This window comes from Ascaphus truei, chromosome 3, assembly GCF_040206685.1.
Source record: "Ascaphus truei isolate aAscTru1 chromosome 3, aAscTru1.hap1, whole genome shotgun sequence".
Lineage (NCBI taxonomy): Eukaryota > Metazoa > Chordata > Amphibia > Anura > Ascaphidae > Ascaphus > Ascaphus truei.
Window position 1 is genome coordinate 62,495,321 of NC_134485.1, and position 14,322 is coordinate 62,509,642.

A 14,322-nucleotide genomic window follows, 5' to 3' on the forward strand; every position below is an offset into this window, starting at 1 on the left:
GACAAACTCTGGTCTGGATCCCTCATCCCTCAGTTCCAGCACTTGCCAAACTGTGGGATGGAGTGCATGTATTATGAGGCTGCACTCCCAGGCCAAACAGGATAGAAACTGTTCAGTATCCTGGGAGCCCCATATATGGAATTTATTACCATCCCCTGGTTTCTGTCACAATATATATAGTAAACAAAAGAGACAGCACTCCCAATAGATAATCCAGAATGGCTTGGTGCTAGTCTCCTAATGATATGTAAATAATACGTTACCATCCAGACGAAAGGCAAAGCAGAGACAGCACTCAAAAAGGTAAGTTTTCAAAAAGCTATATTGTCAAAAAATCACATAGATCCCACAGAGGGCTCTTTATCAAGGGGATGTGAATACAGTGCTACTAAACAAGTGAATGCTTATATACCTGATCCCTGGTGCTTCCACACCCATAAATAATCATGACAAATAAGAACATATGTGTAACTCATGCACAACACTTAGTCACTTATCACCAGCGGGCGACCATCTTGGAAAGTCAATTAGCAGTGGGCAGATCCGAATCTGATTATCAGTGATACGGCCCATGGCCTGGAAAATAAAGATACTACACGTATACCGAGGGTAAAGTGAAACAGTAGGATCCCACCTATGACGAGTCATCACTGAGTTGACACAACGCTTCTTCCCTGTATTGATCAGAGTATTGAACCACAATGGCACCCCCTTTATCTGCATTTTTAATAATTCTAGATTTATTTGATTTTAGGGATGCCATAGTGGCATTTTTCTCTTTAGTAATACTGCACCGACACACTTTATTCGAGCAAATACCCAGTATGTACCTGGCAGATACCTGGAATGCGCCGCTCCTCACCTCTGACAAGCCCCGTTGAGTTTGCCTTCCCAGCCTGGGTTCATGCCTGGCTGACGGGCGGCTGATCTGTTAAATGATAATGATTAGGATTTATTAGGCTGCAATGCTTCGCGTGTCTACCAGATGGCATAAATTCATGAATTGTAATGCAGTTTATATATATATACTGTGCAGTATTGCAGCCAGCGAGAATAAAATGCTTCAATCCTGCCTGGAAAATAACCCAATGCACTCGGGCAGAAAACAGTCACAAACCTCAATACACCCGGGTATACCCGAATTCGTGGGACTAGCCGAGCTCGAATAAAGTGTGTCGCCAGTGTATAGGTTCATCCTTTTGATGAAAAGGTGTAACCTCTCGCAAGAGCATATAGATCTTGTTCAACTAATTTTTGGAACGTTTTTAAATGTGGACCCCTATTGTACCCAGGGAAAAAGGCTGACCTCAGTCTGAAATCTGAATCCCTGGACCCAAGACAGGCCCCCAAAGTCATATCTTCCAAAGATGAACCCTGCTCATCTTGTAGAGCCTGCATATCATGAAGGGCACATATATCTTTGAAAGTATTCAATCTAGAGGAATTTTGATCACATTGAGGAGAAACCTCAGAGGATGATATTTGTGTTGACTCTGTAATATCAACACTCAATTTTTCCTGAAAATAATTTAAGGGACAAATTTCATATACATTTTTGATAATCAATAATTGTATTAAACAATTTTAAATCATTATCAGGTGCAAAATGTAAACCTTTAATTAGAAGGCGGATTTCTGCCAGGGTAAGTTGAACACCGGAAATATTAATGACATTATTATCTAATTCTAAAATTCTAATTCTAAAAGTTCTCCAGAGAACGCCTTTAACTTCCGGTACTGATGTGACTGTGTGGATTGATGTATGGCCTCTGCTTGCACAGGAAGGGACACATTATCAGGCATGCTAATCCCGCCAGGGGCATATGCATCAAGTCTAGACATACTATTTCTACTTAGCGAAGATTCCCCTGGGTAAGAACAATAGCAACACACATATGATTGGAACTGGTTTTACTGGAACGCAAGAATAAACCCTTGTTACTTACTCATAACGAGAACATATATCACACATTTATATCTTATACTATTCCTATAAGGCTAGTGGCTCGGCCACTCTCTTAAGGAGTAATGTCTCTGTTCCGTCACCGCGTGCCCCCACACCGTGTTCATATACTGTAATATGTATTTAGGCTCAGTCCTTTGGCCACACCGCTTAGTGTCCCCAAAGAGTGTTCCCTAAGGCGGGATCAGCGCCTGTTGACCGGTGTTGGTGCACTTTAGTAAATACCTTCCGGTCAATGTGGTGACCGATAATAGCTTCAAAAAGGATCCGCCGATCCAGCGCAGTCTTCCAGATGTCACGATGCTCATCCGCCTGGTCCCAGACGACCAGCAGCAATCGCAGCTCTGCACACTTTGTCCCTATCTGGTATACAGTAAGGGATGATGTCGCTGTCACTATAGGGCGTCCCTGCAGCACCACAACCTACGGTGACTCAGGGAATCTCTTAGGGCCTACTGGGAAGATCTAACCTATGCAGGTAGGTCACAGATCCCCTGCACCCACACTACCTCTTCCCTTGCTCCTCCAGTGCCCTCTGGCTAGCGTGGTCTCACCCCCACGCTTCCCTTTCCTGTCTCCCGCGAATCCGGCCCTACCATTTCACTATGAAAACTTTGGCCCCTAGGGGATTAAATGATGGTATAGAATTAGGAGTCTTCCTTTGAAATCACCTTATATTCTATTTTGTATGAAATAATTGCTTAGAATTATAAGAACTTTTCGGTTATTTCTGGTATTATGTAATATTCTATGAATACTAATTGTTTTTCCTGACTCCTTTTTTTCTGAGATATACATCAATCGCCGTTAATAAAGTTAGAATGTTATTTAGTTAAACTTATGTCATATATGCTCAATATTTTATAATAGGTTTTTAATATGTTACAATATGTTTTAATTTGTTTTTCAATTGTTTATGCCATGTGGGGCAATTTAAAATTTTTTAATATGTGCTCATTTGTCCATTCTATTTCCGCCCACCTCATATGTTGTACCTTATAATATGTTAAAATAAGGGAGGTCTTAGGGGCAATCTAAATGTGATACACCTGCCCACTTCACTTACAATTATAATGATGTATTCATTAGCCAATAGGATGTTAGTATAGGGGAGGGATTAAGGGTATTTAAAGTAGGATTTAGCAGCCAATTGACACTCCTGACGAAGCCGTAAGCATACAACGGCGAAACACGTAGAGTGTTTCAGTCCAGCAATACCCAAGAGGAGGAACACCGAGAATCCACTCCTACTATCAGGTCCGGCGGTTCTCTCGACGCACTGGAAGTGACGTGACGGGAGCCCCGGCGTGGATACAGTGTTCCGGTGAAGCGGAGGACAACGAGGAACCCAGGAGATCGCGACTCCCTGTATACCTGTTACCCGCTATCCATTTTTCGCCTATCTTGATCATACAGAGTGTAAGCCTTCATTTGTATACCTATTGTTAGAATATAATACCGTCTACACTATATGGTCTTTTTCCTTTTCTTCCTTGGAGGTTGGTGGCTGGTGGCTGCTGCATATTCACAGGGTACATCCACCCCCTAAGTTGGATGGCTGCTTGATTTTGGCTACCTTCATGTGAGTAGTCATTTTTGAGCCTCGCACACAAAATCACTGTATTTTAACATTACTGTACTATGTGATGTTTTCATTTATTTTTTATGACTACGAGACATGCTCCCCTGGCCTTTTTTGGAGAAACAGTTGATGCAACACAAGTGGAACAGTCTTTATCCAAGGGTTGGAGTGTGTTTGCAGTCTCTTATTCACTTTATTCAATATAGTGCACTTTGTTATTTTAGGCATGATTATTTACAATTATTTATATCACTTTTCACGAATTTACACATTATTAAGTGGTTATTTTATATATTTTTGGGGTTTGTTAGATCGCTACCGAGCACTTTTTTATCCTCTATCTTATTGGCCAGACGTCCGCGCGCTTGCACTGCGCATGCGCGACCTCTCTCGCTCTGACAGTGCCCCTTACTATTGCACAACAACATGGCGGCGCCCTATGCTGTCGGGGCTGCCGCGGAACCTTCCAACACTCCCCCCGGAGACGCGCTGCAGCAAAGGGAAAGCAAACCAACACATCCCTACATAGTCATATTTATTTTTATCAGCATGAACATCTACATTCTTTTGCTTTTACTGCGTTTATTAAAAGGAAATTTTACATACACGCAGCCCCCTCTATACACACACACACACACACACACACACACACACACACACACACACACACACACACACACACACACACACACACACACACACACACACACTCTGCATCCCCCCATCACACTGTGCAGCCCCCCTCCTCTACACCCACAAAACACACTGCAGCCCTCCTCCACCCTCTACACTCACAAAACACACACAGCAGCCCCCCTCTATACCAAATAACACACAAAACACAGAAACACACTGCAGCACATACACACACACATACACTCCAAAACACACTCTGCAGCCCTCCTCCACCATCTACACCCACTGACACACACACACTGCAGCCCCCCTCTACACCCACAAACACACTGCACACACACCAACAAAACAGACTGTTGTCCCCTCTACATCCATAAACCATACACCAGCAGCACCCCTTTACACCCACTGCAGCCCCCATGTAAACCCACACACTGCAGACACACACACACACACAAAACACTCTGCACCCCTCCTCCACCCACAAAACACACACTGAAAACACACACACGGCAGCCCCCCTCTACACCGACAAAACACACACTGCAGACTCACACAAACCAACAGACTCTGCTAGCTCTACATCCACAAAACACACACTGCAGACACACACACACATAACACTCTGCACCCCTCCTCCACGCACAAAACACACACACTGCAGCCCCCCTCTACACCCACAAAACACACACTGCAGACTCACACAAACCAACAGACTCTGCTAGCTCTACATCCACAAAACACACACTGCATACACACACACACACACACACACAACACTCTGCACCTCTCCTCCACCCACAAAACACACTGCAGCCCCCTCTGCACCTACAAAACATGCACTGCAGAGATACACACAAATCAACAAAACAGACTCTGCCACCTCTACATCCACAAAACACACACCAGCAGCCCCCTGTAAACCCACACACTGCAGACACACACACCAACAAAACACTCTGCACCCCTCCTCCACCCACAAAACACACTGAAGACACACACTGCAGCTCCCCCTCTACACCAACAAAACACACGCAGCAGAAACACACCAACAAGACTCTGCTGTCCCCTCTACACCCACAAAACACACAACGACAGAAGACACATACACCAATAAAACACTCTTCTGGCCCCCTTTACACCCACAAAACACACAACAGACACACAAACCTTTCCCCTCACTCTCCTGTGCGGCGCTCTCTGCAGACAGGTTGGGGGAGTAGTCAGTGCCTGGCTGGTGCCTTCTGTCCAATCCCCTCCCTTGTCTAAGGGCAAATTTCACTCTTTGTGAATGAAAACCGAAATCTGATTGGCTGAAAAACTTGCAGTGTGCCAAAACTTCCGGGCCATTACTGATTGGATAATGCCCGGAATTTTAACCAATCAGAGAGCAGGGATTTCAATAATGCCCGGAATTTACCAGCTTTGGCCTATAATGTATAATACAATGAAGAAGAGGAAGCGAACCATGTTATAAGAGGTATCAAACAATAAATCAAAGTAAGATATGTATTGCTTCCAAAGACCATGCTGTCATCTCCGCAGTAAAAAGAAAAAAACGTATTGTGGTACCACCAACTGAAAAATAGAATTGGTGCTTTAATATAACTCTTCTGAGAAAAACTGTGAAATGGAAAAGTAAAAAAAAATGTTTTCTCAGTAATTCTAGTAGAAAAGTTTTCTATTAGTGGAGCATTTCAAATTGAGAGGATATTCAGCACTGCTTCTGGCATTGCACTTCTTGGTTGGCCAAATATAAAAACATAAGGTTTTGGTGCCCTTGGATATCACTTTCCAGTGATACAGTATACAGTTTTGTGCTGTTCTTGGTATACGTGTGATTTATTATATATATATTTTTTAAATCCTGTATTTGTCTTAAAGCAAGAAATATATCATAACAAAATGTAACGCTGAAGTAATTTATCATTGTTAGGCCCATGTTCACTGGATAATGCTAAGCTTTAATGGATGAACGGGAGTTAAGACGTGCTAAATTGTAGCACCCTTTAGTGAATATGGGCTTCGTGGGCAAGCCAGAAAATGCCGGACTCACTAGTGCTGATCGGGCTCTAATGAACTTTAGTGAATAACCCCCTAAGAACTTTATTCTATATACAACACAGTGACTGTTCGTTCAAAAAAAAAAATCCCCATTGACATATTGAATAAAGTACAGTAGATAAATTATAATAAATGACTCATGTTTATGACTGAATAATATTACATTTAACTATAATATTCACAACAGTTTGCACAGTAACAGCGAAAAACACATATTTTACTATTTATGGAAAAGGTGTTTAAACCCCATCGTTATATACCGCTGTAAGAATAGCAAACACTGAACAAAGAAACATGTAGGTACAATGAATCTTGGCTTAGTGCAGCACAAAGTCCAAGTTTGGTACCAAAAGTATAGAGGAAATAAAAAAAGCGACTCCAAATAGACTGTTGGTAGCAGAGACAGAAAGTAAGACCAAAAACTGTGTGTTTTCTCTTCACTTTAAGACCACATTTGCCACAAACATGAGACATTTAAGCCAAAGAATGATTATTTTTCTGTATGAGGTCAGACTTCCACAGAATTAGGGCATTGTAGTGCTGCATACTGTATGTGTCACCTATTCAGTCCATTCTTTTTCTGATGATGAGAGAGAAAAAAAAGTTATTAGGTAAAGTGATGCCTTGTTACCATATCAACAAACAATGTTTCTTTTGGACACTATTAAATAAGCAGAATGTGTTATAGCAGGGGTGTGCAAACTGAGGGGTGCAACATTTTCTGGGGGAGGGAGGGGCGCAGCACTTGCAGATGTCCTGCGCTCTTCCCCACAACATTTAATTGAAATTCCGGGGGGAGCGCACAAGGCCTCTGTATGTCACTTACCTTCTCTCCAGCAGCTACTGGTGACGCATCGCCATGACAACGCGGAGTCAAATGGCAATGCGTTGCCATGGCAATGTGATGTCACATGACATTGTGACACTGCAGATGCCGGAAAAAAGATAAGGACGCGAGCAGGGGGGAAGAGCAGGCAGGGGAGCGCAAAGAAAAAAGTTTGCGCACACCTGTGTTATTGGGCCTACAGTATGCTCTGTCAGGCCCATCCATAAGCACCCCATGTGCCTAGGGATGGCAGGTCTCAGGGGGCGACAATATATGTAGGATTAAAGCAGGGGTCTCCGGAGCTGAACCACATTTATTTTGGCTCTGGGGATGCCCTGTATCCTGAGATACTTAGGGTGTACCTGGAACCGTAATGTATGTAGATCGGCTCTGGAGACCCCCTGCTTCCTACCTAGGAGGAAAAAAGATTATGGATTTTTTTTGGGGGAAATATTTTTTTGTATAGTGGGCGTCTTTATTAGTGTATGCCTAAGTGTGGCACATAACCTAAGGACGATCCTGTCTGAGCTTCAACACAAAGGAACAATTCTGCAGGCAGTGAAAGTATGCGTTTAAAGACAGCAGAAGAACGATGCTGCACAATTGCTGCTCTCTACTCAAGCTGCTTCCAAACCAATCAAACTCTGCAGGATTTGAATACATTCAAGAAGTATAAAAGAGAAATAGGAAGCTCAGATTACAATAATGATGAAGGTAGATTACTGTTGGTTAATTTTTTAACCTCTGGCGATCTGTAAAACAGTTTTATCAACGGCTCCCAACTTGTGGCCACCAGAGCAAGCTACTCTCCCCAGTGCAGAGGGAGAGGAGATGCTGCTGGTGTAGAATGTAGCTTCTCCCTGCTCCCTCATCTGCTTAATGACCACGCACTGATAAATACAGTACTGTACTGCCCCGTTCCTCTCCTGTGCTAATCACTAAATCCCTGTGTAAGAGAAGCGGCACATTAAATATCTACGGCAATATCAGCTGACTGGAGAAGGGAGCAGTTGCTACCCACGGCTGCAATGTTCTTTCTGCCTATGCACTATATACAGTATATGAGATATATATATATATATATATATATGGTAAACCTCTTGTGGCGCTGAGGAAAGGAGTGGCCTAGGAAATTCAAATGGACTGTGGAGATTGTCCTGTTCCTTGAATTGTTACCCCAAGAGAAGGGAGACAAAACATGGAGAAACACTACAATAGTGCGTTACCCAAGAAACATATACATAAACTATGTAATCCAAAATGGAATGATAAAAATGTGTACAACTGTACAGTACATCAAATTAGTAAAACATCTGAGTGCTGGGGCACTCTGAAAAAACTTTGCTCCGCCGATAGGAAAAATTGGAATCCTACTCACCAAAGGTGACTAGGACATACGCCATAAATGAATTGGTCTTAGCTGATCAACACCGCTCGCAGTGAGGTGCAACACGCCAGTGCCTCAAGGAGATCCGCCTTCCGTGCTAGAAGTCCAATACTTCCAGGGACGAAGAAACCCACAATTAGGAGTTTCAAAACACGTTGGACAGTTTTGGCGTAGCAAGGACACCGTAGCATTGGACACCAGCGGTGACGTCAGCAGAGGAGCCGATCGGTGAGACTCTGGAAGTATTGGACTTCGAGCACGGAAGGCTGGTCTCCTCGAGGCACTGGCGTGTTTGGAAGGTTCCAAATTCCAGTAAGATAAGCAAGGATAATTAGAAACATTTACATAGTTACATAGTAGATGAGGTTGAAAAAAGACATACGTCCATGAAGTTCAACCTATGCTAAATTTAGACAACAGATACTTTATCCTATATCTATACTTCCTTATTGATCCAGAGGAAGGCAAACAAAAAACCCCAGTGTCATATCATCCGATGATATCTCATAAGGGAAAAATAAATTCCTTGAAAAACACACAGAACCACCTTGCTCACCATACAACGAGAGAATATATGAACGGTGCAAAGGGAGAATTACTAAACAAAACACAACTCAGTGACCAAGGGGTCATTAAAAGTCCCTGCAAGCTGCACTCATTACGTAGTATAATATAGTATACATAAAGTACCAGTATATTAACTAGTACCAATAATTTGAAGCTATATACTGATTCTAGTACCTTACACAATTTAGTATCATCAGCAAAGATGGAGACTTTGCTCTCGATGCCAACCTTAAAGTCATTAATAACCAAGTTAAAAAGCAGGGGTCCCAGTACCGATCCCTGAGGTACTCCACTCATGACTTTAGCCCAACCTGAAAAAGTTCAAGTTATGACAACCCTCGGTTGTCTGTCCTTTAACCAGTTTTTAATCCAGGTGCATATATTATTACTGAGTCCAATTTGCTTTATTTTTTACATCAAATGTGTGACCGTATCAAAAGCCTTTGCAAAATCTAAGTAGCCCACATCAACTGCATTACCCTGGTCTAAATTCCTACTTACCTCCTCAAAGAAACAAATAAGGTTAGTTTGGCATGATCTATCCTTCATAAATCCATGCTGACTATTAATAATAATTTTGTTTTCCATGAGGTATTCCTGAATATTATCCCGTAGTAAACCTTCAAGTAGTTTCCCCACTATTGAAGTCAGGCTTACAGGTCTGTAATTTCTCGGTTGTGATCTAGCTCCCTTTTTATGTATAGCCATCACATCTGCTTTACGCCAATCTTGTGGTACTGAGCCTCTGGAAATGGAGTCCTTGAATATTAAATGTAATGGTTTGGCTATTACTGAACTTAACTCCTTGAGAACTCTTGGATGTATGCCATCGGGGCCAGGTGCCTTATTTAGTTTAATTTTTTGAAACAGCCTATAAACTTCTTCCTCGGTTAACCAATTGTTCATTAATATGGAGGTTGTAAATAAACACAAAGATACCCAGCAAGCTCTCAGAACCCTCCCCCTAAATATATATATATATATATATATATATATATATATATATATATATATATATATATATATATATATATATATATATATATGACACACACACAAAAAGGCAGTTGCTCACACTATATAAATAAGTGGTTAAGCCAGACCCAAAAATTAATACAGAGAATCCTGAGAAAAAACAATTTCTAAACAGGATAGCCTGTGACAAAATAACTAGGGAAACACTGGTGGTGCTGGGGGAAAGAGAAATAAATATAACACACAAAAAGATTGAGACAATCCCCAAATTGCACTCTAAATATACCACAGAATAACTAATCTAATATAAAGAAAAAAGACTTGGATTCTAAGTCAAAATAGAAAAAGGAAATGATTTTAATAACGAGCAATAAGACACACTAACATTAAAAACATAAACACACTGTAGGCAGCATAACAAAAATAAAAAAGCTGTGACTAAAAAAATAATGCATTTAATATCGCTGAAAGTAAAACCAAGAGCTTAAATGTATCAAATAATATACCTCTCAAAAATCATGTATACTGCCGTCAGTGAACACTCTACGCATTCCCGGAAGAAGGCCCCCTTGGCTGAAATGCGTAAAGTGTTCACTGACGGCAGTATACATGATTTATACAGCGTGACCTTTGCTTCATGATGCAACTCCTGTGGACGATATGAGAGACTGCAATCTATGTTGGAATTACTCTCCCTTGGACTGACTCATACACTATTATGGACAGCTGAGTATCACTTTCTCTGCTGCTCTGAGTCCTTTCCCCTTTGTGGGATGTAGGCAAACGCAGGTTTGATTGAGCATCCAGTACTGGCTTTATTTTTCATCCTATATAGCCATGTGTTTTGCCTTCTTGTCAGAATCCACAGGAATTTTTGCACTAATGTTTTTTGATATTTTTATTATTTTTGATTATTGCTGCACAGGGTTTGAGTACTTTACATCTGATTTTCCCCTGTCTCCCCCCCTTGGTTTAAGATATATTATTTTTTCTTATGTTCACTATTGTGTATATAAGTTTATTCATTGTATATACTTAATTATTTTTTCTTTTGGGTTTAGTTATATTATTTGTAGCTAGGATCCTTAGGGGGTGTTGTAATCCTTTACACTACCGACACACTTTATTAAAGTGTGGCCGGTACCGCAAGCCGGGAGATTTCCCGGCTTGCTAGTGGCCGCCCCTCGGCGTGCCGCGCGTCATAGACGCGCGGTCACACGTCTTCGGGAGCGTGCGCCCCCTGCACGCGCGTCCAGGGGCTCCCCGAGGGAGCCCTGGTGTCCCGCGATCGCGGGACAGCGGCAGGGGGTTCCGGGGGACCCGGCGGTAGGGAGAGCGCCCCGATCGGAGGGCGCTCTTCCGCTGCTTCGGCGCGCGCCCGTCACTCTCGGGCGCGCGCCAGGCTACTGCTGCGGCCAAGAACGGGCAAATGCTCGAATAAACTTGGCCGCAGCAGTAGCTCATTTGTATCACCTCATATTTTTGAGAGGTATATTATTTGATACATTTTAGCTCTTGGTTTTACTTTCAGCGATATTAAATGCATTATTTTTCTAGTCACAGCTTTCTTATTTTTGTTATGCTGCCTACAGTGTGTTTATGTTTTTAATGTTAGTGTGTCATATTGCTCGTTATTAAAATCATTTCCTTTTTCTATTTTGACTTAGAATCCAAGTCTTTTTTCTTTATATTAGATTAGTTATTCTGTGGTATATTTAGAGTGCTATTTTGGGGACTGTCTCAGTCTTTTTGTGTGTTATATATATATATATATATATATATATATATATATATATATATATAATCCACAGATGCAGCCGGCACTCCACTTGCAAGTTGAAAAAATTAGGTGCTTGTCCCATAAAGCAATAATAAACCATACGATACCGTTTGAAGCACGTTTTTGTATTGAAAAAGACACATAAACCGACGTTTCGGTCCCCCAGTGGGACCTTTCTCAAGGTGGTGCATTCATTGCACCACCTTGAGAATGGTCCCACTGGGGGACCGACCGAAACGTCGGTTTATGTGTCTTTTTCAATACAAAAACTTGTGATCAAACTTACCAGAGTGCTGTCTCCTGATCTCGTGCTTCAAACGGTATCGTATATATTGTGACAAACGCCCCTCTTTTGTAGCGCTGACGTCTGTCTGGGTTCTTCCCGACACAGTCTTCTAGGGTTAATTATACAACAAACAGGAACATGCAAAGTATTACGTTGCTTAACTCAGGCTTCTGCCTGCTTTATTTTCATCCAAGTAAGGTACTGCAGCTTTAACATGTGTAGGTAGGAGGCACTCAGACATTTAACCTTCAGCGGTTTACTCATATCAGTGTTATAGCATTTCACACAGTGTCACTTTTCAGAAGCAAACCAAATCAAATAAACCAAATCCTATCCCATTCAGGGATCTAACTACACATCAGAATCAGCCTCTAACTGCTGCTGGGCCAACTAACCTGGTTCCCCAGTTTAAAAGAAGGCCCTCTCATTTAGGGTCACTAGATAAAGCATAGTCTTTTAGATACAGCAATAAAGATTTGTTTGTCTTATCTGTTCGTGGTGGGAACTCGGTCCCAAGTGTCCAGGCAAGTCCTCTGGTACTGTGATACTTGAAGGGGCCGTCCACCCCAAACTGGATTCCGGGGAGCAGCGACACCCCCAGCCCCCAGGCTCTAAGGAGAGAGACTGAAAAGCAAACCTCTCTGCTCTAAATACCTGTTCTAGTGATTAGGAGAGCAGGTGAGGGAGAACTAGACCCATTGTAATCTGTGGTCTGGATTTTCCATCCACCAGCCTGAGTAAATGTGAAGCTGTGGAATGGATCATTAACTATTCCTGCACTTTCTGACCTAAAATGGGGCAGAAAGCTGCCTAACATCTTTGGACTATGTCACATATCCCCCTCCCCAGCTCACACCTACTGGGGTGAGCGGCCATGGACCTCACTGGGGTGAGCGTCCTACCTGAAATACTTGAGCTAACTCCTCAGTACAATATTAAACATTCACGACACGAATATTAACTTTTTTTTTTTTTTCCCCCGCGGCAATTATGGACAATAGTTTTCATCATAAGAGACTATACTTGGCAAACATATTTTGTTGCTCTATATTAGGGAACTATTTTGAAAAATAAATGTCTAGCACACATTCTTATAACCCAGGATATGCTAAATATACTCACAAAACCAGACAGTTTCTATTACCTCCCTGGGTTTTTTCTTTTCTACTCTAGAATATGAACCTCATTATATATTTACCAACCAAAAGGGCCATCAACCCTGTATAGTAATTTGTAGTTTAGCTACATTTTCAACACAGAGAACCAATATAACATTGCAATAGTTACAAAATGCTTATTCTAGAGGCCTAATATAGCATGACTACACTAGCTTATTTGCAAAGTTAAGTGTCCGTGACATAGTCCACACGTGTAATAAAAAAAAATATCGGTCAGTTCCCCAAACATTTTTTTTTCTCTTTGACTTCCAGTCCATTACATCCTCTGACTTTATTTCAACACCCGCTGTAGCCTGCAAATGACTGGACTGTTTCTTCAGCCACTGACGAGACACTCGGACTGGATTCTCCTTGGCTCCACACTGTGGTCCAGAGTGGCGAGATCTGGAACTATTCAGGCGCAGCGTTGACCTTAGTCGCTTTTTCTTGTCAATCTTTGAACCTTCTAGGCTCTTCTTACTGAGATGTCTCCTCTCATCAGAAATCTTTGATTTCCCTTTTCGGGCCATTACCAGGCCTTTGGGTTTTGGAGACCTAATTGCCTCTGTATAAGAGTAGTCCATATTAACAATGTCATCAGGATTTTTCATCAAGTTTGTGTTTTCAGGAACTGCCAACCACTTGGCTAAAACATCTTCTGTGGTGGCCTGGGTGTGTTCACTAGTTTGATAATCATCTGGACAACATACATGAAATTGAGGATCTGGATTTTTGAATCCCAGATCAGGGAGTATACTCTCAGTATTCTCAGGAGAGTGCCTATCTGTTTCTGGAATAACAGCAGCACAATCAAAGTCAATTCTTTCTTCTTCCTCTTTGTTATCAGTGAGGGCATTGAGTTTACTTTCCCTGGTCTCCTTTTGTGACCGTGTTTCTTTTAGCCTTGGAATCTCTTTCTCCAACTTCATCTTTATAGCAAATCGTAATATTGCAACAGCATTGAAGATACACGTATAGAAACGTACAGCTTGCTTGGTTAGGAGGTAGGATTGATAGTCCGACTGAACCACTTTAGCAGCTTCTCTCATGTCCTGGTAGCGTCTTTGTTGCTGTCCTTCTGTATTTCTTTTTCCACTCA

The 14,322-nt window shown here is 42.0% G+C and overlaps 1 protein-coding gene across 1 annotated transcript in view; it reads right to left on the reverse strand.

Annotated features, from left to right (window-relative positions):
- Positions 1 to 6,368: 6,368 nt before the first annotated feature.
- Positions 6,369 to 14,322, reverse strand: part of CTPS2 (CTP synthase 2) — a 199,076-nt gene continuing 191,122 nt past the window's right edge. The window contains exon 19 of the mRNA XM_075594130.1: positions 6,369 to 6,825. Coding sequence (XP_075450245.1) covers positions 6,810 to 6,825 — 16 coding nt within the window. The 3' untranslated portion in view covers positions 6,369 to 6,809. The remainder of the gene's footprint in view (positions 6,826 to 14,322) is intronic.